This window comes from Pinus tabuliformis, chromosome 2_2, assembly GCF_031772625.1.
Source record: "Pinus tabuliformis cultivar Carrire ecotype Pingquan chromosome 2_2, CPIR1, whole genome shotgun sequence".
Taxonomy (NCBI): domain Eukaryota; kingdom Viridiplantae; phylum Streptophyta; class Pinopsida; order Pinales; family Pinaceae; genus Pinus; species Pinus tabuliformis.
The window spans coordinates 1111831812-1111856306 of NC_142300.1; the positions used below are offsets into that span (position 1 = coordinate 1111831812).

Here is a 24495-nt window from a genome sequence, read left to right on the forward strand (position 1 = left end):
CATTTTGAATCCTTTTCTTGTGGAGTCGTGCTGTCAAGTTGTTGAGCTCGAATGGGGATATGCTTGAGCTTTGTCATGAACTACGACTTCCATTTGCCTGTTGGATTGCTGCTAATCAGGTCTGTCTCATTCTGTTGAAAATGATTTTCTCCTCAGTGTCTTGCTCTATGACACGGGATAAATTAGTATTAGCTTCTTAGCTTGTACTAATAGCATGCATTGGCTAATGAAGGTGCCGCTTTTGGGTTACAAGTATGTCAAATCAGTGGACATAGGAAGATGTGTGTAACTATGATTAAATATCGAGGAGTTGGAAACGAGGTGAATAGTGTATCCTAGTTTTATTCGATGGATGGTAAAAACAATGTTACATTTGAAATTTTTTGCGAGTGTTTATTCCTTCATCTTATTGTGTATAATTTAAAAGCTCGGGATGTCTTGGTTTTCATTGCAGGAACCAGCAGCCCCTAAAATGCAAAAGATGGCCAGGGACATAAAAATTAGCACGTGGGCAAAAGCCTAGCATGAGCTCTATGTCATTCATATGGCCATCATCTGATTCCTGAGCACATGTTGCTCCGTTAAAGTGTTGCATGATTGTGCCACCCCCCCCCCCCAAGGATCCAAGGTCGGAATCGCGTCCCATACGGATGCTTGGGAATCTTGAAGCGGAACCGCAGATCCGAAAATCAGATTCACAGTTTTGTATGTATCTTTATAGCTCTCAACAGGGTAATATTGTTCCTTGATGGCGTGTCGGAAAGAATTCCAAGTGGGTGCGACTGAAAACAGTGAAGGTTCTCTCTCGTCCTTCTGTTCACAATAGGTTTCCCACTAGTCATTGACATGGGCGGGCGACTTTGAGAAGTGCGAAACTAATATTTTCTCGATTGGAAAAGTCGTGAACCGAAAAATATCCTTCCAACAAATTTAACAATGTATCTATGGCATCAACATCTATTTGGCCTTCAAATATGGAAATATCAAAGTTGACTTGCACCTTAAAGGGAATGGCGCCTCCAAAGTCGCTGCTGGATGAAGATGCGTTGCTCGTGGGTAGCCGCCGAAGGATCTGGGCAAAGTTGTCCATCATCGCGTTCCTTTGTTGCCCGAGGGCTTCTTCGAACAATATTTTGAAAGGATCTCCTTTTCCTTCGTCTTTTTTCTTCTACCATGGGAGGCCGTTGGGGTTTGCGAGGCTGGTCTTGCAAAGGTTCAACTAGTTCAAGTCCTAACTCCTTATACCTTGACCTCGTTGGGGACATGCAAAGAAAAACAAAGAAAGAGCAGACTGCTCTGATACCATTAATCCCGACTTATGTAGGAATACAACAAAACACAGATATAAACATAAACATAGAGATGCGTCAGAAATAAAACATCATTTCATTAACATCAAAGAATTGAAATATGCTTACAGAATGGAAATAAACTAGCTCGGGTGATGGTAGCTTATCAAGTTATCTCTGAGAAGAGATGTGGCGGTTAAATGCCTCTGAAATGTGTTACAATGAGGTTCAAGGGCCTTTTTATTATTGAACAACAAAGGGAAACCCTAAACAGCCAAAATCCTAACCCTAGGAGATGTAACACCAAGAGTTTGTGTTCCTTGTTGGGGTTAGTTGGCCAGCCAATTTCCTGGTGTCGTAACTTGGTCATATGATCTCCGTTTGGCACGTATGATACCTTAGTAGAAAGATCTCTCTGAGTACTATAGGATTGACGGTATGTCCCTGCTTATGGCTACAGGCATGCGACAGACCTCAAAAAAAGCTGTTTAGGGGTCAAAACAACTCTGGAAGTTGAGGGCCCCAAAAATTTCTAAAAATAGTAAATGCTGCTATAATCAAGGAAATTGATGAAACAGACTGGAGGTCTAGGCGGAATAGGCGGGTGGCCATCAATATCCTCCTCGATCAGTGGGTCTCACTGTTGTGTGCCACAAAACCTTCCGATTTTTCGATGTACACTTCTTCTTTCAACTCTTCGTTAAGGAATGTCATCTTGACATCCATCTGATGGATTTGCCATCCCATCTGTGCTGCTAGTGAGATCATGGTCATGATGGAAGTATACTTCGTTACAAGAGTGAATTTCTCCTCATAGTCTATTCCCTCCTTCTGAGAAAACCCCTTCGCCACAATCCTCGCCTGGTATTTCCTGATGCTACCATCTACACCTTGTTTGATCTTGAAGATCCAGTGTGATCCAACCATTGCCCTGTTTGTTAGTCTTGGAGCCACCTCCCAAACATCATTCTGCATGATCAAGGTGTACTGCTCAATCATTGCATCCCACCACACTTGCTTCTCTGTGACCTCCTGATAGTTAGAAGTCTCGCTATCCACGATTTGATCCACTAATTCCGTGTAGCCATTGTACTTGTCTGGTTATCTCCGTTCTCTCCTACTCGTCCTAGGAGCCCCTACAAACTCCTGAGCATCCCTAAGTGTGTGTTGAACCTCTCGGTTCCTCCTACCAAATATAGAGGGTGGAATCTGAACTTCCACATCCTCCTGATGCATCTCCTGAATCTAATGCATTTGCTGCTCCAATCTCTGTTAACTGTTAAGAACCCCTATACTTGAGCCTATGCTCATACTAGTAACCACACTCATACTGTCTTGTCTTTGAACATGCTGTTCTACCCTTGGAGCTTCTGCTAGCTGCTCACTCTAATCAACTACTTCTGGCAAGTCTTTCGACCTTTGATATGCCTTGTCCTCCATAATTTGATATCTCTCTTGATAATAATCCTCCTAACCCTTGGAATGAATATTCAATATGCCTTAGAAGTCTCACTTTACCCAACAAGGTACCCCTCTATAAAATCTTATCCAACTTCGAATGTGTATCCCCTAGAATGTGCAATATGCTATGCTGCCAAATATCTTGAAGTGGCCGACATCTTGCTTCTTCCCTATAAACACTTCCTCCAATGTCATCTTTCCAAATGCCTTATGTGGGACCCTGTTTTGAGTATATAATGCTGTACCACATACCTTTCCCCATAAGTAACGTGGTATCTCCTAGTCATAAAACATGGCCCTAGATGCCTTTGATATTAAACGATTCTTCATCTCAGAAACCTCATTTTGCTGTTAGTTGTAAGGAATCGTCCACTCTCTCTTGATCCTCTCCCTGGTATAGAATGCCTTGAAATATTTTCCAGTGTACTTGCCTTTGTTATCTAACTGAAGAATCTCCGCCTTCCTACTTGTTGAATTCTCTACAAGAGATTTGAACTTTTGGAAACAATTGAAGGCCTCATCCTTGGTCTTCAAGAACTATATCCAAGTCTTCCTGGAGAAATCATTAATTAAGGTAATGAAGTATTCGTACCCTCTGAGAGACTTTGTTGACTTCGGACCACATATATCAGAATGAACTAAGTTAAGAACACCTTTGGATCTAGAGTGGTGAACTTCCCCTACACAGATCCTCTACACACATCATCATGCTCTGTGCTCACCTTTGGAACACCTATCGCTATCTCCTGGAGCAATCTAAGTGTCTTGTGTTCAATATAGCCCATCCTCTTAAGCCATGGCTCTCCCTGATCTCTCGTATCACTGCTAATCACTAGTGCCTTTGGAGTATCCAACTGCAACTTGTAAATTCCCCATCTCCTGACTCTAAGAACTATGGGTGACTTCCACTTTGGGTGTTTTATCAATACCTATTGTCCTCTAAAGAGTACATTGTAACCATTGTCTTATAGGATAGAAATGGAAATCAAATTCATCCCCATTCTTGGCACATGCAACACATCGTGGATGGGAATCAACTTGCCAGACTCCCTCTGAAATAGAACAGTGCCTTTCCCAACTGGATTGCACTTGGAATTGTTCCCCATCTCAATTTGGAATCTGATGTCCTCCTCCTTATACCTGGAGAAGTACTCCCTAACTCTTGTTGTATGAAATAACGCCCTACTGTGTATATAGTAGACACCTACGAGGTCGAGCTAGTCAGGCAAGCTATGAGTGCAAACTTCTAATCACTAGTGCCTTTGGAGTATCCAACTGCAACCTGTAAATTCCGCATCTCCTGACTCTAATAACTATGGTTGACTTCCACTCTGAGTGTTTTATCAACACCTACTGTCCTCTAAACAATACATTGTAACCATTGTCTTATAGGATAGAAATGGAAATCAAATTCATCCCCATTCTTGGCACATGCAACACATCGTGGAAGGGAATCAACTTGCCAGACTCCCTCTGAAATAGAACAGTGCCTCTCCCAACTGGATTGCACTTGGACTTGTTCCCCATCTCAATCTGGAATCTGATGTCCTCCTCCTTGTAGCTGGAGAAGTACTCCTTAACTCTTGCCGTATGAAATGACGCCCTATTGTGTATATAGTAGACACCTGTGAGGTCGAGCTAGTCAGGCAAGCTATGAGTCCAAACTCCTATTCCATCCTATTAGAAAGTTCATCTGCACCTGCGAAAGCTGTCGTCTACTTCTTGCCCTTCTTTTCACCTTTATTCCTCTGCAGGCAATGGCAGACATAATGGCCAAACTCATGACAACCAGAGCACTTGACCTTTGAAAGGTCCTTCTTCTTCTTCTCTCCTTTTGGGTAAGGTCCTTTACTAGAACCCTTCTTTGCTCTGAATTTTCCCAATAGAGCGACGTTTTCCTGTTCTTCCTCATGTTTCTGGGTTTTACTGTTGCATCCATTGAGAAGACTCAGCCTAAGCTCCTATTGAGTGTAATTGGTCCACAGACAATCCTAGTTAGGCAGGGTATCTCATCCATCAATGACTTGAATGAATACATCCCACTGCTTTGAGAACTCGTTCAAGGTTGTTCTCACGAGCTTCTCATGTTCTAGTTTCTCTCCTACAACTGCTAACTTTTCCTTGACAAGTCAGACTTTGGTGAGGTAACTAACTACACCTTTGTCTTTGTTCATCTGGGTATTTCTTAGCTTCTCTCTAAGAATCAACTTCTCGTTCACAGTAGAATCCTAGAACAAATTTATGATGGCATCCCACATCTTCTTAGTTGTATCCAAATTTGCTATATGTGGATCAATATGAACCTTTACCCCATCTAGGATTATCTGCCTCGCCTTGGCGTCTTCTTTCTTGTAGGCAAGAAGTTGTGTTGCATCTACCAATATGGCTTGTTGCCACAATCTAGCAAGGGTCTTAGGAGGAGTACCTTAAGGGATAACTATTAGACAAAATGACAACAATGGGACAAAGACCCATTGTTACCTTAGTCAGTGTCCCCTGCTCTTTATGGACTTTCACCAATGGGAGGAGTCTTGGTATAAAGGAAATCACTAGGATGATGGTATCAATGGCAAGGTATGGTGTGATTTCCAAGGCCCATTCAAATGAGAGGCTCAGATAATGGTTCAATTGCTTCAAAGAGAAGCTAATGGCTCTCCAAGAGAGGCTTAAGGAGGAGACCTAAAGCCAAAAGGGAGGTTTGTTCAATCACAATGGATACTCCTAGACCAAAAGTTTGCTTAGGAGGCAATATCTTTCTTAGGGCCTTGTGAGATAACAACCATGCAAAGGTTTGGGTCCACAAGAGAGACCTATAGAAAATCCAAGCAAGGCCTAGGGATAGAAGATGATCCTCAAGGAGATGTGAGGGTCAAGCAAGGAGGAGAAAGGCCAAAATGATGATTAACTTCCTCTGAGTTTTCAAGGGAAAATGGCCTTTGGAATGCCACTAATCGAAGAAGTTTAAGGGAAAAATTGTTGTTGGAGCAAGGGATCGAGATTTCTCTTAATCTAGCCATGGGAATTGCTTCAATCTTTGAGGATGCCAAGAGGAAATCGTAGCGCAGTAGCCTACCAGCTCACTCTTCAAGATGACCTCCCTAATGCATTTTGCACTAGGCCCTAGGTGACCTTGTAGGGTTAGGGTACAAAATGGAAAAATAAAGAAAAGAGAAGGGTTTAGGGTTGATCAACTAGAAATGAGACCTAGTGCCTTGACAATTGGGAGAAATGGAGTCTAGATTTCCTTTGATAAAAAGACTTCACTCTATCAAGGAGTCCTATGTAGCCTTTCTTAACCCTAGGAAACAACAACTTGATTATAAGAGGAATTTATACTTTGCTTGGCAAGAGATGATGAAGTTTTGATGATGCAAGATGGGACAAGCCTCTAGGAACATTCATTTACATTCCCCTAATGAGTAATGCATGCAATGCTTCAATAACCCAGTGCTTTCAATAATTCACATTAAATTAGGGCACAAACAAGATTATGACAAGACATTCCATACATTAGACATGCAAAAATATGAAGGTATAGCATAAAAAACACACTTACAAGGAAATGGGAATATATCCATCGATCATAATTACAATTAGAAGATCAAGGACAAGGTAGTGAAAACCCCAAACTTCAAAATGCATCAATTACATCCAATTTCATTGATTAATTTCAGGTCCGAATTCTCTTTACAAGAGAAATCCCAATCCAAATGATGATGATTTACAAATGCGACGACTCTTCTATTTATATGAGCCATAAGGAGTTCAATTTAGTCTAGTTAGCCTAATGAGCTCCTAAAAATAACTTTAATGTGAAAAATAACAATCCTATTGGTGACACACCCACCAAATAGCTCATAAGTACAAAATAAGACTTCTTGTTGAGGCCGAAATAATAGAATAATGGTGCAAAAGGGCCATTGGAAGACCAAGATAAGTCCTCCATGTGCCAAAATGAAGAGGAGGACTGCCAAAATGATGACGAAGGGGGTGGCCCCTTGGTTTCCAAGGAAAAGATCTGTGGTGCTCTCAAGTGGTTGTGGGGCACAATCACTGGTCTTATGGATCTCCAATTGGATAAAACATGCCAATGCTTCATGAATAAGGGCTTGAATGATGTTACAAGCCTTCCCATGTATGTCCAGATGAGACAACCCCATCTGGGCTCTAGATCAACTACCAAGTGTTTGATGTATGTGGTTGATTGGGCAATGTGGTCCAAGTGCATCATCATTTTTGTATAGTTGGAGCATGAGCAAGTAATATGTGGTGCTGAAGAAGCCCATGGCATGTCAACCAATGCTCTGTTGTGGTGGAGGCCCATGGCTCTCAATGCTCACCCTACAAGTGCCATTATGACCCTCCGGAGGGCTCAGACCCCGTATAGGGAGTCCAAGTCCAAATGGAAACCCATATGCAATCTTGGATAAGGTCCAATGTGTCTCCTCACCTTCCAATACAACAATCCATTAGTGCAATTGAGTAAATAATCTTGCAAACCAGGGGAAAAAGTGGACACTTCATAGCGCATGCCCTTCCAAATGGGCTTTAGAGTGTACTGGTGTCACCAAGCTCAACAAGAGAGGTTAATAAAGGACCTTATTAGGTGGTTTTAGCCTCTAAGGGAGTAACAGGTCCATGGTACATTTGATAAATGGCAAATGTCATGCTAAATGATGGTGGAACAAAGTGGGGCAATAGGGAGGCTCCAAGCCACATGCCATGGTACAAGGGTAGATATAATGGGGGAAGCCCACACATTAGGTGTATAGATGTAGGAGGGAGTAATTGTGGTACATGAATTACCCCAACTTTTGTTTTTCCACCCTTCTTCATATGCCTTTTACCTTTTATTGATTTTCTTTCTTTTAATTGCTCGGGTCTCTAGGGGATGAGAGCATGATGTGTATGATAAAGTAGTGATTACCCCCTTAAGGTTGGGTAGTTCATCGCCCACTAGGGGTTGGGACAATCATGGGTTCTTTAATGATTAAGGGGGCATACATAGGGGCCCTAGGAACCAGGGTTATGGCCATAATGACAGGGGGTAGAGCTCATGTTTGGCTTTTGCCCACGTGCCAAATTATTTTGTCTTGACCATCTTTTGCATTTTACGGTACATTTCCTGTTGTATGTGACCAAATTATGCTTTTAACGTTCTTTTTAGCTGCATCAACCTCCGAGGCATCATTACAGGCCTAACCCAAAGTGTGGACAAGGGGATGGGGAGGCTAACTCCTTGTGGATCCATGGTCAAATGTGGAACTGGACGGGAAAAGTGTGGAAAGGGGTTATAGTGAGCGGAGGTGAGTGAGATATATGGTGTCGGGAAGTGGGACCACACAACCAAAATTAGGGTTTCCGATGTAGCGCCGCTATTGTGAACAATCGGAAAGCCTCCGTAACACAAAAAGTATATATAAAGAGAATCCTACCCATCACCTTCTTCTTGAGGCATTTATTTGAAATCATGTAGTAAATACCTTGGAGATCATTCTTCGAGAACGAATGAAGGAGGAAAAGTCCTCCTTGTCTGAAGAAGGGAATGAATGGTATTCTAACCAACAAATATATAGTGTAGAATTTGAGGATTCTGAGGAAGATCATGATAATCAAATAAATAGAGAATCTATGAGTGCCTTTGGGGCTGTTGATTGGGGATCTAGGTATGATTATAGAAATGAAGACCCCATGGTTCCTCAAGTGCATAAGAATGAGCATAGTGAAGAAGAAAATGCTCCAACCCTTCCGAATAACACTGTTGGTCCTTATGAAGTCATTCTTAGTGATTGGAAGGGTCTTTTATTTATGTTCCAAGATGATTCAATAAAATAAGAGCCTTCCAAGATTGTGGAAAATTATGATGACTCTAATATACATGAAATTGAGGAGGATGCTTCCCTAGGACATGCCATTGATAAAGGGTTTTTCTCCATGTTTGAGCGTTCTTCCCTACCCTCTAGATAGATGTTTGTGATGATGTTCATCCCCCTAGTTTTGATGAAAAGCTGATTTCCCCTATAAAGAACTAGGAATCATGGTTTTTCCCCAAATATGATGATGAGCCCACTTCTTGTTTTCCCAATGACCAAAACAATATCATCCTAAATGTGTCCGAGTCTTTCACCCCTTCTTACCCTAAGGATGATAGCCCTGAGATAGTTCTCCATCAAAGATTCATATACTCGGTTACTGACATTTCCATGTCTTGGTTGAAGGGTCAAACCCAATCCTTGATTGTTATCTTTTCCTTCTTCCAGGATCCCTTTCTATGACATATGGGTCTCTTGTTTTCCGACCTCCCTCCCTCACAACCCCTCATATTATTATTGTCGAGTCCATTGTAGAAATAATCATGGAAGCATGCGTTCTTGTATTGATCGATTGACATGTTGCTTGCATTGCGTCTATGATTATACCTAACACTTGACATTGTATCATATGCATGGTAGAGTAGGATGTATTGCATGCTGATTTTTGCATTAGATATAAAATCATATGATATTCCTCATGATAGATAGATGCATATTTTATTTTTTGTTGATTTTGTGGCCTAACAAAATAGCATGTGCGATCATCAGACACCACAAAAGCATGCTGCCCCGTGTTTTTCGATCTAGTTGTTGAAATTTCTAAGTCTATCTGCTAGAAATTTAATTTGTATTTTTCTGGTTTATTTCTTCTACTTGTTAATTCTGAACAAGTTATTTAAAACATATAAATAAAGAAATAAACACGATACAGTCTTAACATCTATAGATCAACGGCTGAAAGAAAACAAATACACAAGTGACACCATTATTTTTGGACAGCTCATCCCTGGAAAAACCCAATGCGGGAAAACCTGTGCAACAATTCTGAGGGTTTATTAGTATGCAGTATATCCTTGAGTACAATTGGGTGCCAAATTGGCTCACCCGACAGAGAAAAATAACTGACAGTAATACCTCTCTATTCGGAAACAGGGATTCAGAAGTATAATAGTGCATCTCTAGTGCAGATTTCGAGGAAGATTTAATGTGTTTTCTGAGGCAGAGACAATAATCACCTCAGTGCTGAAATCAAGGAGACCCTGTGCATTTATTGCAGTTCTCACAAACACAAATTTCAAGGAGAAATCTATGGGTTTGTGGCACAATTTTCAAGGCAGAAGAGGTTGATCAGAGGCCCGCATTTTGTGGAGGATTTGCTAGTTTGTCAACACGAAAACCTAGGGTAGAGATTAGTGATAGTGGCATGAAATTCGAGGTGCTAGAAGTCTAATAGTGGCATGATTTTCAAGGCTAGAAATTTTGGATAGTGGAACAAATTCCAAGGTAGAGATTGTTGAATCATGGCACAAATTTCGAGACGGTGGCACAAATATCTAGGAGCTGGGCCAAATTTGGAGGAAGATAAGTACCCTGTTGTGTATTTAATGTTGTAAAAATTGCTCTAGGAAAAACAAATAAAAATCCTCTTCCTATTGGTTTTCCGTTCAGGTTTTCTCTAGGGTCTAGTTGACCAAAAATAACTGTCTAAATTTTTGTGCATGCCAATGAAGTTTTTAAAGTGTAAAAGTAGTGGTAGCTTCTAGTGTTTCTATTGAATTCTATATTCAAGTTTAAATTAGCAATTAACATGGGGGTTGGGCATTAAACTTCATGAGCAAAACAAATTGAAATCGGTTGGGGCTATAAGACATAAAATTTCCACATTGGTCTCTCGCTTTCCTGATGGTTCACTTTCTCATCAATTGTTTCGCAAAAAGACCCACACTGACCGATACCTCCACGCCCATTCCCATCACTATTTAGCTATGAAATCACCTATCTTAAAGCATAGTTTTAAAACTCTGACTTGGATTCGGAACCAACCGAGGGTCGACTCTGTGAAAATTCCACAAGATGAACCCCTACTGCAACAAACTGATGTTACTTCTCCTACTTGTTAATCCATACACGTTATTTGCTGTGTGCTATGACAAATATCAAAACAAATACTACTGCAACCTTCACTTAATTAAATTATAAGTAGAAACAAGATACTGAGCAAGAAAGAAACTACAACACAACAAACACTGTTATTTTTGGACAAATGTCCCCGGAAAAACCCAATGCGGGAAAACCGGTGCAACAACTTTGAGGGTTTATTATTATTAAGTAGTAGCAAATTCTGAATACATCTCTGAATACCTCACAGGGTTATTCAGTTACAGAGAGAAATACTAGCAGAAATATTTGTGAGATTACCTCACACAATCACTGAGAAAATCTCGGCTGATCTAGATACTGAATGAATGGCCTCTGGCAGGCCCTACGCTGCTCTACGCAGTCCTCACGCAAGCTCTACGTCAACCCCTCTAGGCTCTGCGTCACTCAGTTTGCTAATCGACTTGTTGCCTGGAGTCTCTATCTCAGCCTCCCTGTCTCACACCCCGGTTCCCGGCTTTTGATACTGACTCTCCTCAGCAAAATCTCAGACTCTCTCTCACTCTTTGTGCTGCCTCTGCGTGGCCCTGCATCACCCTCTGCGTCTGTGCTACTGGATCACTCTCCGCCTCTCTCTGCTGATGATTCTACGGCTGAGAAAATCTCTCTCTCTCTAGATGCTATCCCTACCCCTCAACTGCAAAAATATCCTGAATCGTATTTTCCTCTTTAGAACTTCTCACTTCAGAAAATCGATTTCTTGATCTCTCTTGGTATATTTTCCAAATGACACTCAAGCCCCTTCTTATATCTTCCTGTTGGACAACCAATGACCTAGATTAACTCCTAATCAAAGACTTAGATCATTTTGACTTTATCTCCATCTTTTTCTAGAAGTTACACCCACAATTAGATTAATACCCATTAATATTTTAATTTCCCTAAGTTTAGACTTAGGAACTCCATTAAAAATATTAATTATTTTAATAAAATCATCTCTGTGTGGAATTTCCCAAAACGGTTTCTGGATTCCTTGGAATGCATGTGCCCAAGCCTCTCTACAAATTTTGAGACCTAGAGCATATCCGATGCTACCCCAAATCAACACTCCCTCTTAGCGAGGAATGGGCTCTAGCAATATACTGCTGTTGCATATTTCTCTGACTCTAAAGCATCGTCCTCTGCATTGCTGATGTCTGACATGTTGTCCACCAACTACTGCGCTGTTGCTGCAACTGTACTGCTACCTTTGACACTGCTACTGCCAATGCTACATCTGTACTAGAACTCCCTCTCAAATGCTGCATCTACTATGCTGTTAGCACTGCCACTGCTAACATTGCATCCGCATTGCAACTTAATCGCTGAGAGAAGCAACTAAAAAACATCCAAAAATGCTGAACTAACTGTGTTTAGTATGATATCACATGAATGCTGGAACTAATTGCTGCTAGTCTCTACGCTGACCCTCTGAATCTATTGCACTGCTGCTGATCTCTACTTTGTGCCATCTGCACAACTGCCAACTTTGCTCTGTGTGAAAATTCCTGATTCTAACACATCAGAAACCCCTACTGCAATTACTGGTTACAATCTCCTACTTGTTCTTTACATTAACAAGTTATTTAATTGCATAAACATCGAAGTAAACGGTATTGCAACCTTCACAAATATACAGATCATGCACTGAAATAAACAGAGACAATAACACAAGGGACACCCTTATTTTTGGACTATCGTCCCCGAAAAAACCCAATTTGGGAAAACCGGTGCAGCATATAGAGGATTTGTATTATTAAGCAGATTTCGTGAATACAACTAGGGTGACAGAAATGGCTCACACAATTGAGAATATCCTTGGCAGTAGTACCTCTATCTGGAGACCGATATTCCGACAAATCAGGAAATGGATGATCAAACCCTACAATTGCTTCGATTGTTTCCTATGCTGGACAACGAAAGTTGCTCCAAGCACTGCTCTGGAACTGCGTCACTCCTCCAGGAGCAGTGTCACCGCGACTTTGAGCCTCCCTTGCTTAGAAATTTGATTTTGCTGATGTACTCCCAGTCTGCCCCACAAAATCTCCCTGACGCTGCCTCTGAGGCCCAACGTCAGCCTCTATGACTTCTGCATCACCTGCGTCAGCCCTCTGCATCCTCTGCGTCAACTCTTCGGCTTCTACGTCAGCCCTTCTAGGGCCTGCACTGTCTCTTCCGACCCTTCGCTGCCTCTTTGATATGTATTCTTTAGCCTCGAATGAAAATCCCTTGTTAAACTGCCCCTCGCTGCAATTCTGGTCACTAACTCAATTTCCTCAGCAAACCTCGCCCCAAAAAATCGAATTCTTTGATTGCTTGGTGTCTCATTTGCAATTGACCCTCAAGCCTCCTCTTATACTTTTTTAGTTGATGAATCAACGACTATGTTCTAATTTCTAATCAGCGGCTAAGATTAGAACTGGCTTGATCCTCATCTCTTAGAACCTTCTCACCCATAGACTTAGGGACCCATTAAAAATATTAATTATTTTAATAACTCCTCATCTGGGTGGAATTTCTCCAAACGATTTTTGGGTTCTGGAGATCTCATGTATTCTTGCCCCTCCACAAAATTTCGGAGCTAGAGCACATCCGATGCTACTCAAAATCAACACCCTGTGTTGTTCAGTGTTTGGTGCTCCTAGCCACTGCAACTGTCTCCCCAACACTCCTCGACACCATCCAACACTAGTCCATCCCACTAATGCAAAATTGGTCATAGCAAGGTATTGATCCAAGAGGTGGACTCCTCAAGGATCCAGCCCATCTGTAGCTCTTTCGAACTACAACTCCAAATCAACCCACCTCTCTCTTGGAGGTATCTCGACTGTCATGGCGAACTCTTCCTGTTCGATCTTTGTGGCTACAACCTTAGGATCGTGTTTCTCATTCTTATGCTTTTTCTTCAAAGGACACTGGGATGCATAGTGGCCCATCTCGCCACATCTGAAACACTTCACCTTGGAGACATCCTTCTTTCGTCTCTGTTGCCCTTGCTGCCCCTTTAATGCAAGGGCTGCATTATCCTCCTCCTCCTTGGGCTTCGACCCTCTGTTGCTGTTGCTTCCGTCAAGTTTGACCTTGACCAAGTCTCTTCTCAACTCCTCTTTTTTTAGACCTGCCCACATCTCATCCCAATTTGGCAATGCTGCTCTGCCCAGGATACTCTGGACAAAGACTTGTCACTCATCTGAGACATAATTGAGGGCCAGTCTATCTAACTTTGAATCCTGAGGTGTATGTCTCGCAACAGACAAATCATCATGGATTTCCTTCAGCTTTGTGAGGAATAGATCCACACGCTCCCCTTTCTGCATCTGAGCAAATCTCAGCTTCTACTCCATGTAGATCTTCTGCTGCTCGGAAAATCCCTGATATAACATGGCCAAGGCATCCTACATCTCCTTAGCAGCCCCTTTGTTAGCAAGGTGACACACCACGTGATCCTTGATCATCGTCTTGGCCTTCGCTATCTCAATGCTGTACTTTTTCAACAGATTTGCATCCGCAGGTTCAACCACCATGCTGTCAACGTATGTTTTGAGGGCATGCTCATCTAGAAGGAATGACATTCTAGCCTTCCAAATGATGTAGTTGGACGCTGTGTCCAACTTGTCCTTATCCCTCAAGCCACTGGTTGCCATATTTGCCAAAAATGTCGAAAATCCTCTCTTTGCTTCTCACTGCTGCTGCTCAACCAATGAGAAAACAAACTTCTTGGTGGGAAGTTTGCTGAGGAAAAGTTCCCTCAAGGTGCTTCTCTTCTCTCTTCTGATATTTTTCAACCCAACAATCTGCCTGCTGAAAATCTACGTCCCACCAGCTCTTTTACGCTGAGGTTTCAGTCCTACTCCCTTTGGCCGTTCAAAAATTCGAACTAGAAGTCCTCCTCTCCTGCCTTGAAAACCTGTCCTCTTGACTTGGAACTGCGTCAACCCTCTAGGGGTTTCGAACCCCTGCCTCCTACTACTTTTTCAAACTCCCTTTTCCCGCTTAGCATTGGATCTACTGATTCTGCTCTTCTTGCTTCACCTGCAACTCTGATACCATGTGAAAATGCCGCAAGAGGAACCCCCACTGCAGCGAACTGATGTTACTTCTCCTACTTGTGAATCCATACAAGTTTTTACTGTATGATACGACAAATATCAAAGTAAATACTACTGTAGCCTTCACTTAATTAAATTATAAGTGGAAACAAGATACTGAGCAAGAAATAAAATACAACACAATAGACACCGTTATGTTTGGACAAATGTCCCTAGAAAAACCCAATTCCGGAAAGCCGGTGCAACAGCTTTGGGGTTTATTATTACTAAGCAGTAGCAAATTTTGAATACATCTCTAAATACCTCATAGGGTTATTAAGTTACAAAGAGAAATACTGGTAGAAAGATTTGGGAGACTACCTCACACAATCACTGAGAAAATCCCGGTTGATCCGGATACTGAATGAATGGCCTCTGGCAGGCCCTACGATGCTTTGCATAGTCCTCACGCAGGCTCTGCATCAACCCCTCTAGGCTCTGCGTCACTTAGTTTGCTAATCAATTTGCTGCCTCGAGTCTCTGTCTCAGCCACACGGTCTCACACCCCGACTCCCAGCTTCTGAAACTGACTCTCCTTAGCAAAATCTCCAACTCTCTCTCATCCTCTGCGCTGCCTCTGTGTGGCCCTTCATGGTTGTTGATTTGTGGTAGCATCTGATGTGCTCTAGCCATGAAAATTGGTGGAGAGGCTAAAGCATATGAGATCCCCAAGACCAAGAAATGGGTTGGACAGATTGTACCCGGTTTGGGAGATATTAAAATAATTAATATTTTAGTGGAGTTCCTAAGTCTAAACTTAGGAAAAATAAAATATTAATGCGTATTAATATAAAACTGGGTTAGAAGGTTCCAAAAGTCATGGATCAAGCGAGATCTAATCTTAGCCATTGATTAGAGATTTAATCTCGGCTGTTGAAGGACAAATGAGAAAAGTATAAGAGGCTTGAGGGTCAGTTGGAGAGCACACCAGAGTGATTAGTCATTCATTTTGCTAGAGAGGGGTTGATAAGAAAAAGTGAATCAGTGATCAACAGCGAGGGGTAGTGAGTACTGGACAGAGAGGCAGAGATAGTACTAGGAGATTAATGCAGAAGCAGAGAGAGCAAGAGCAGCAGTCAATTCAGGCTACGCAGAGCCCAATAGGGACAACGCAGATGCTAGAGGGATTACGTCATCCACGCGGAGGGTGCTGGAGTGACAGAGAGGGTCCTAGAGGTTGTGCAGTGCCTCAGAGGGATGACGCAGAGGGTCCTAGGGTTGACAAAGGTCAGCAGGAGGCTGACGCAGAGGCCAGAAGGGCCAATGCTGAGCTTTAGTTGTGCCAGAGAGGGTTTCGTGGGACAAGGTTTCTGAATATCTGTTTCCGAATATAGAGGTATTGCTACCGTGTATTTTTCTCTGTCGGGTGGGCCGGTTAGGCACCCAGTTGTACTCAAAGAAGTATTGCATAATAATAAACCCTTAGAATTGCTACACCGATTTTACCGCATTGGGTTTTTCCAGGGACATTTGTCCAAAAATAACGGTGTCAATTGTGTGCTTGTTTTTTTTCAGTTGATGATATGTAGATGTTGTGAATGTATTGTGTCTATTTCGATATTTAAATGTTTTAAGTAACTTGTTCAGAATTTACAAGTAGAAGGAATAAACTAGCAAAATACAGATTAATTTTCTAATGGATAGACTTAGAAAATTCAATAGTAGCCCTGTGTCAGGTTCTGCATCTAGGCTATAGGATCACTCTCTGCCTCTCTCTGTTGATGATTCTGCGGCTGAGAAAATCTCTCTCTAGATGTTATCCCTGCCCCTTAACTACAAGAAATCTCCTCAATCGTATTTTCCTCCCGAGAACTTCTCACTTCAGAAAATCGATTTCTTGATTTCTCTTGGTGTATTTTCCAAATGACCCTCAAGCCCTTCTTATATCTTCTGGTTGGACAACCAATGGCCTAGATTAAGTCCTAATCAAAGGCTCAGATCGTTTTGACTTGATCTCCGTCCTTTTCTAGAAGTTACATGCACAATTAGATTAATACCCATTAATATTTTAATTTTCCTAAGTTTAGACTTAGAACTCCATTAAAAATATTAATTATTTTAATAGAATCATCTCTGGGTGGAATTTCCCAAAACGGTTTCTGGGTTCTTTGGAACGTACATGCCCAAGCCTCCCTGCAAAATTTGAGGCCTAGAGCACATCCGATGCTAGCGCAAATCGACAGACTCTGTCCGACTCCGACTCAGTATTGACTAGGCCTAGTTGATTTCAAATGACTCGATCGTTGTAAAAAATACATTAAATATTTATTTTTTTATGAAAAAACATATTTTTAAAGATTTTCATTCATGTTTCCAATCTCAAAGCATTATAATATAGAGAGAAGACAACATATGATCAAAGTATGCTCATGAATATATCTCAATATGGAAAAAGTCGAAGTCGGGATTAAATCAGCAAGGGTCCAAAAATTGAAAAAGTCGACCAAAAAAAATATCATTTTCGATAAAATCCTGAATGTATTTTTTTTTTTTTTTTTTTCTAAATCTTAAAGAAACTACCTCATTCGCGATTTTTTGGAAAAAGTCGCAATTTAATCTCGACTTTTTCAACTAGGAAAAAATCGCCAAAAAGTCGGTCAATTAAATCGGTAGTACAAAAAAAAGGACTTTGCTGATTTATTCACGATTTTTTGGCGACTTTTTCCACACCAATATATCTATTATATCAAAATGGCACTCGGTGCACTATCCAATACATGTAATATATAGAGATCCGAACAAAAACACATAACCAAGGAGGCCCTAAATCTCCTCTACAACAAAACATCACTAGTCACTACTGCTAAACAAGGCAAGATCATCTGGCTCAAACTCTGAATTAGAGTCAGACGGGGAATCCCATGGCTCCTCCTCACTACTACTCCAAAACCAACTCCAACTTTTCACAAACACCTCACAAAAGCTCACACAAATGCAATGAGATAGCTATGAGTAAATGTGAAAGGGTTGGGTCACTTTTATAGGCTTGGGAGAGGGGTAGAGGCACTAAGAAAAAAAAACCAAAAAAAATTGAGTTTGAAGTTCGAATTGCCGCCTTTTTTTGCCCGCGGACTAGCTCGGTAACGAACCAACCGTCAAACCTGTTTTTTTACCCAACCAACCCGGGCAGGGGTCTGGCTTGGTCTACGAGGCCAAATTTGATTCAGATCGGTATAGTTTTAAAATACTGTCTTAAAGACGCTCTTTAGTAGGGCTATTCACATTTTTGATCCCTAGTTCCTCTTTAAAGAAAAATCCCATCTAATGAAAGCCTTTGGAAAAAATGGTTATTCTTTTGTCTGAATGAAAAGGGTGTTATGTGTGAAAATTCCTAAACCGGAATCCCTACTACAACAACTGATGATATTTCTTCTATTTGTTAGATTTACATGAACAAGTTATTTGCTTTTCCTACGACAGATATTGAAATACATACACTGCAACCTTCACTTAATTAATTTATATGCTCAAACAAGAGATTGAGCAAGAAACAAAATACAACACAATAACACTGTTATTTTTAGACAAATGTCCTTGGAAAAACCCAATGTGGGAAAACTGGTGCAGCAGATCTGAGGGTTTTAATATTATGCAGTAGTAAAATCTGAATACATCTCTGGAAGCCTTCCCGACATTCCAGTTGAGGAGAATAAACCTGACAGAGAGATTTGTGACATTACCTCACACTATCACTTGAAATCGTGGCTTATGCAGCCCCAAAAAGATTGCCCTTGTCTTTTTTGGCTGCCTTTGTGCAATGTCTGCGTCAGCCTAGCGTCAAGCTCACTGGGGACAACGTCAATCCTCTGGCTAGTCGATTCGCTGCCTAGGTGATTCGATTTTTGTCTCTCGATCTCACACCCTGACTTCTGAAACTCGAATTCCCTCTGCAAATTTCGGACTTCCTCTTGGCTTCTGTACTGCCTCTGTGTGGCTCTGCGTCAACCCCTTTGGCTCAGCGCTGCCACTGTTGGATCTCCCTCTGCCTTCTCTGCTGAGTATCCTCTGACTGGGAAAGATTTCCCTTTGGATACTATCCCTGCGCCTCACTGCAAAAGCTCACTTTGAATCTCTCTTCGGTAGCTGCTCTGCTTCAGAAATTCGATCTCCTGAACTCTCTCGGTGTGTTCTCCAAGTGCCCATCAAGCCTTCTCTTATAATCTTCTCATTGATCAATCAACGACCTAGATTAGATTCTAATCAATGGCTAGGATCATATTGACTTGATCTCCGCCTTCTTCTAGAAGTTACACCCACAGTTTAGATTAATACCCATTACTTATTTTAATTTCCTAAGTTTAGACTTAGGGTCCCATTAAAAATAATTAATTATTTTAATAAAACTGTGTTCGAGTGGAATTTCCCAAAACGATTTCTGGGTAACTGAGAATGCACATGTCTAAGCCTCCCTGCAAATTTTTAGACTTAGAGCACATCCGATGCTACCAGAAATCAACATTATGAGCAGCCCAACTCCCTCCCTCTAAGCAACCTCTGCGCCCTCCCCCTCTAGATATGGTTTTGCTTCCCTATATATAATGTACCATGGATCACATCTCAAAAATCATAGCCAATAAAAACATTAAAACTCTTTTCAAACCCTACAAGTCTCTAAAGAAATTATTTAAATCTCCCAAAAACCAATGTAAATCATTGTCAGGCCCTAAGGTTTATGAAATCCCAGCTTGTGTGGAAATTCTTAGATAGGCCAGATGGGCATATCCATTAAAGCCAAGTTGAAGCAATATATAAGCAATACTACTCATAATTGTTTTTCCAAATCAACCTTGGCTGAGCAATCCTATAAATCTAGGCACCTTATATGATTTAACTAAGCAAAAATCCTTTCCCCCACTCCTTTCTACTCCAGCTGGATCATTTGCGAAACCCTTGAAATTGTAAAGCATCCAAATAACTTAAGTTGCAAAGATGGATATAAATTAAGCCATTCATGGAAGCTTCTTTTTCAAATCTTTAATCACTGGTCCTCCTCTTCTATTCCTCTTTAATTTCTTAATTAATTCTCCTCCCCCCCCATTAGCTTTGGGTTTTTCATTCTTGCATCACTTCCTTTTGGTTTTCTTGTTTAGTGTTAATTCAACCCCTCCCCCCCTCTTTCCTCTCTTTTTTAAATTAATCCATCCTCTTTTTTCCTTCTTTTATTTCTAAAATTTTCATTGTATTTATTATTCAGAATAATTCCTTTACTTATTCTTTAATTAACTCACCCCTTTCTTTTTTCCTCACAATTTATAAATATTTATTTAATTAAATATATTGTCCCCTTAATTGTGATGAAGTGACCTTATTATTGTTGATTTCCCTCTTATATCTTTTTAATTAGTTTTCATTAATGATCTGACTCTAGTTAACCAATTCATTTGTTTGATCGATAATAATTTATTTTTTGAATTTTCTCAACCATATTTTTTATTTGATCAATAATAATGTTATATATTTTCCCTCTCAATTTATCAGGCATATTTTAGAAACCTGGTTAACCATGGACCATTTAAACTTTGGAATCTAACGTTCTATTTGACTCTTCCCATGTCTATGTAAAGTTAATCGAACTCTTTTCTAGTCATTCTGCTTGGTTTGGCCCCTGAAGATGGGTGGAGTGCCACCCGAAAAGTTGGACAGATCCTTGCACACATACACAGTAAAGATCTCCAAAAGAACATTTACTATTATTGTGGACTGTGGAAGCCTACAAGTTTTTATACATCACTTCACTACCAGATCATTAAACTTTTAGATCTAAAACTAGTCGAAGAAGCTATTGCAAACTATCTGAAAGGAGACTCGTAACTTGGTTTGGAACCTTCATATACACATTCATTAGGTAGATTCCTTACCATATTCATTGGTCTGGCAACGCTTCTTTGGCACACTTAAAGCACACTTAAAGAATTTGGACTTTGTGTTTTCTTACCGACACTTCACTTTAGTTGGAGAAAAGCCATTCTAAGGAGAGAGAAAGACCTATTGTGCTGATAGTGGGTAGCCTTCCTGAGTTTTAGAAACCAAGACCTTGTGCTTAGGACATTACACTTTAGGGGTGCTAGATTTTGTTGTACTACATCTTTATTATTTGTGCATGTGGATTACATTCATGGCTTGTCCTTTTATTATAACAGTGACATTTGTCTCTTTTCGTGGATGATCTGGTGAATGAACCCTTGGTTTCCATTCAAATTTTAATTACATAATTTTATGCTCGAGAGGCTTCATCTAGGAATCTACCTGTTCAAAGCATATTTGCTTGCAAACTTATCAATATACAAATATATCACATTTGTAGTGTCATGGGTATCAAGGCTATTTGCTGGACGTGTCTCTTAACCTTTTTTTTTTTCAAAATTGACAACAGAAAACCTCCTTTAGACGATATGAGATATCTCGGGTTTATAGAAAAGGAGTTGGCCATTCAGCTCCAAATCCTTGCCTTCAGGTTAGCATATACTGCATTTATATGTGTTTGGTGTAATTGTAACCTCTTTAAACTGGAATTTTCATGTGATGATTTGATATTTTACTATTTTAGGAATTTTTGATGGTTCTAAGTAAATGAATCATTATTTCAATTTTCAAGGCTGCAATGTCTAACATAGGATTCTATTGACTCGTATAGACCCCTATATTCTATTTAAAATATAAAAATCTCAGAAGATTGTAAAGCAGTGGGCTGAAAATATGAAATCTTGAGGGGTTGTATACTGAGTAAATCATAAGAGAGGAGATATGGAAATCCTATTTATACCCCCATTCACTCTGTAGAGGTTCCATATTGATTATCTGTGTTTTCTTTGGAATCTGTCTTCAAGAGTTTTCTTCCTGTGCAAAATAGGGGGATTTTGATATCGTTGGAGGAGAACCAACATTGACAGAAGGCGAAGTTATAAAGGTATTATTATTTCTGTTCTCATCCTAAATGAATGGATAAATACGATATCAGAACTTGGAAGTATATTTACATTAAGAAGTAATGCCTAACTTTTTCTTACTCAAAATTGTTTGTACTTAGGTGGCAATGGATATTGTCAGGAAGTTCTTTGACTGGGATGCCTGTGAAATCCATGTCAACCATGCCCACATTTTGGATGCGATATGGTCATGGACTGGAGTTAAACAGGAATCTAAGCACGATGTGGCTAAGGTATAGTTTCTGTAAAGATTTTTTTTTAATTTTTTTGAACTTTTGATTCATGAATAGGTCCCCAAGTTTAGATACAAATTCCTCTCATAGGTGGTGTTGCAGTCTACAATTGACATTGACTAAAAAATTACTACTTGGATTGTTTTCATTCTAATATAAATTTTTATTTACAGTGGATTTGTATTTGGATTGCTTGTTGAATGCAGTTATTATCCTTGATATGTTCCTCATCTCCTCAAACCTCTTACAGGAAATCAAAGTGGGCTCTCATACGACGTCAACTTTTGCAGGTCTGATGACAGAAACAATTATTATTTTCTTTTCCTGCTTTTGTAATATTTTGTTTTGTCATGTTATGTGAAGCTTTGTTGTATTTTATATGTGCTGTGCTTTATCAATGAAAAATATTTGAGAATTAACTTGGGCTCTTGCTCATGAAAGTATTGAATAGCAAGGGTTAATTTCTTGAGTAAGGGAAATTTGAAGTTTTTCAAGTCCATTTTATGTTTTGCATTACAAACAAGTCTTATGTCAAAGAAGTGGCGAGTATTTCTAGTGTTTCTGAAGTGGAAATCTGTTCTAATAGTTGCTATAAATCAAGCACCAGCCTTCAACATAGATATGATAGAAAATACAACAGGTGAAAGTCATATGTGGGAGTGCCAAGGCTACTCCTGAAAGCTTAAAGAAAAATGAGAGACACATGAAATGAAAGAAATGTGAGTAAGAAAGCCTAAAACAAGCGGCACAACTCTAGAAAAGAGAGAAATTCACTACTCACCACTGGATATAAAGGACTGCATAAAGTGAGCAAAGCCATCTCTATTACAATAAATCATTATGAAAGTACCGATGCAAATCCTGATGTCATTTGTGGTGTCCCTGTAGCTGAGAGGGAATGGGTGATCTTAGGATTGATTCGGGGGTGGTCACTTGAAGCTTTCTTAAAAGATACTCAGAAGGATTTGAAACTATGACGTATGCCTTACAATTCAGGACTTTTAACCAAGAGACTACTAGTATAGAGTAATATGAGGGTATTTGATGGGATTGAGTACAAACCAAACTATATGTTACTAAGATGCGGGGTTCCGAAAACATCACCTTGTCTTGTAACTCTTACTTTAGCAACAAGTAAATCATACTAAAAGATTGATACCACTTGTGAAGGATTCCTTGTGTTGTAAAAAATCTTCCATGAGAACAAGCATATCCATGACTTTGAACATGTTGTGTTTATACATTGATTTATGTTTTTCAATTTTCTGTGTCTTGTTATCCTTTAATTTGTTTTATTCATTTCAAAATTATCATAGAAGTAGGATGTATGGTGTTTAGGGCTATCAAGAAATACAGAATCCATAGACTTCGATACAAGCTTTACTCCTAGTTGCCATCATAACTCACACTGCTTGCATTTATTTCTGAGAAAACAACTAACTTAGAACAACCTCACTTTTAGACTTCCTTTGGACAAATATTTTGGTCATGTATGTAGCTGTAGAAATTAGGATGAAGGAATAAGGTGCAACATCTGTAGGGCATGTTTACTTATAAGACAAAGGGATGCATTGAATATGTTACATGATAAGTATTTATGGTTGGCTTCACATGTTGAGTCCCTCTACAACTTGCCACTACAACATGTTAAAATTTAAATACCCAGGTCTGATTTATTTTATGCAACAATTATATATACCCAGAAAAATATTTTATTGCATAAATAAAATTCTGAACTTTTTGGAAATACTTAAGTCCAAGGTCCAAGGGTAACATCCAAAATAAATCAAGGGGACAAGAGCACAAACTAATTCCACCCTTTCCGCCAAACCCCCCCATCAATCCATACCCAGAAGTGTCCATGATAAGTAAACCCAATACTCAATTAACAAATAACAAGACATACCTTTAGATTCGGGAGGCCCACCTTCAAACATACGATCAATACAGGTGAGTGAGGGACCACATGGCTAGCTCAGGTGGCAGAGAAATTGCATAATGAGCTAGCAGGAGGCTACAAGGGGCTGCTGGCCACCCACTGAGGTTCATCATGGAGAAGGATTTCTCCTGGGGATATCACCCATGAAGTGGTGGGTAAGAGTCCCTAAATGGAAAATTAAGTTAGAAGGTTTCTAGAAGATGTTAAATTAGGATTACTTGAGATTGTGAGCAAATAATATGAACAATATAAAATGAGATAAACTTTAATAAGCATCAACACACGAGATAATGATAAACATATATAAAACCTGTGCCTTCAAATATTGATTTAAGGATAAATATTACCTACTCAAAATAAAATGAAATGTTTCAAATTGAAACACAAGCAATATTGTCAATCAAACAAAAGATGTTAACAAGATATGATATCAATGCTAGATATATAAAATATGCTTTCAAGAAGTACTTTTAAAATATATGATTATTCACAAATTCAAATCATGCAAGGAAGGAAATATGAAAATGACTTGTAAAGGAAACAAGTTACAAGTCTTCTTGCAAACAAAAAGTGAGATGATACTTGTCTAAATAAAGTATTCAATTCAAAA

At 39.9% G+C, this 24495-nt stretch overlaps 1 protein-coding gene across 3 annotated transcripts in view; it reads left to right on the forward strand.

Moving 5' to 3' along the window:
- The window catches only part of GCN2 (protein kinase family protein), a 444532-nt gene that overhangs the window by 294266 nt on the left and 125771 nt on the right, over positions 1 to 24495 (forward strand). For all 3 annotated transcript variants that reach the window (XM_089405809.1, XM_089405808.1, XM_089405810.1), the window contains 5 exons: positions 26 to 119; positions 21161 to 21241; positions 21638 to 21694; positions 21815 to 21946; positions 22153 to 22236. In XM_089405809.1, coding sequence (XP_089261935.1) covers positions 26 to 119; positions 21161 to 21241; positions 21638 to 21694; positions 21815 to 21946; positions 22153 to 22236 — 448 coding nt within the window. The remainder of the gene's footprint in view (positions 1 to 25; positions 120 to 21160; positions 21242 to 21637; positions 21695 to 21814; positions 21947 to 22152; positions 22237 to 24495) is intronic.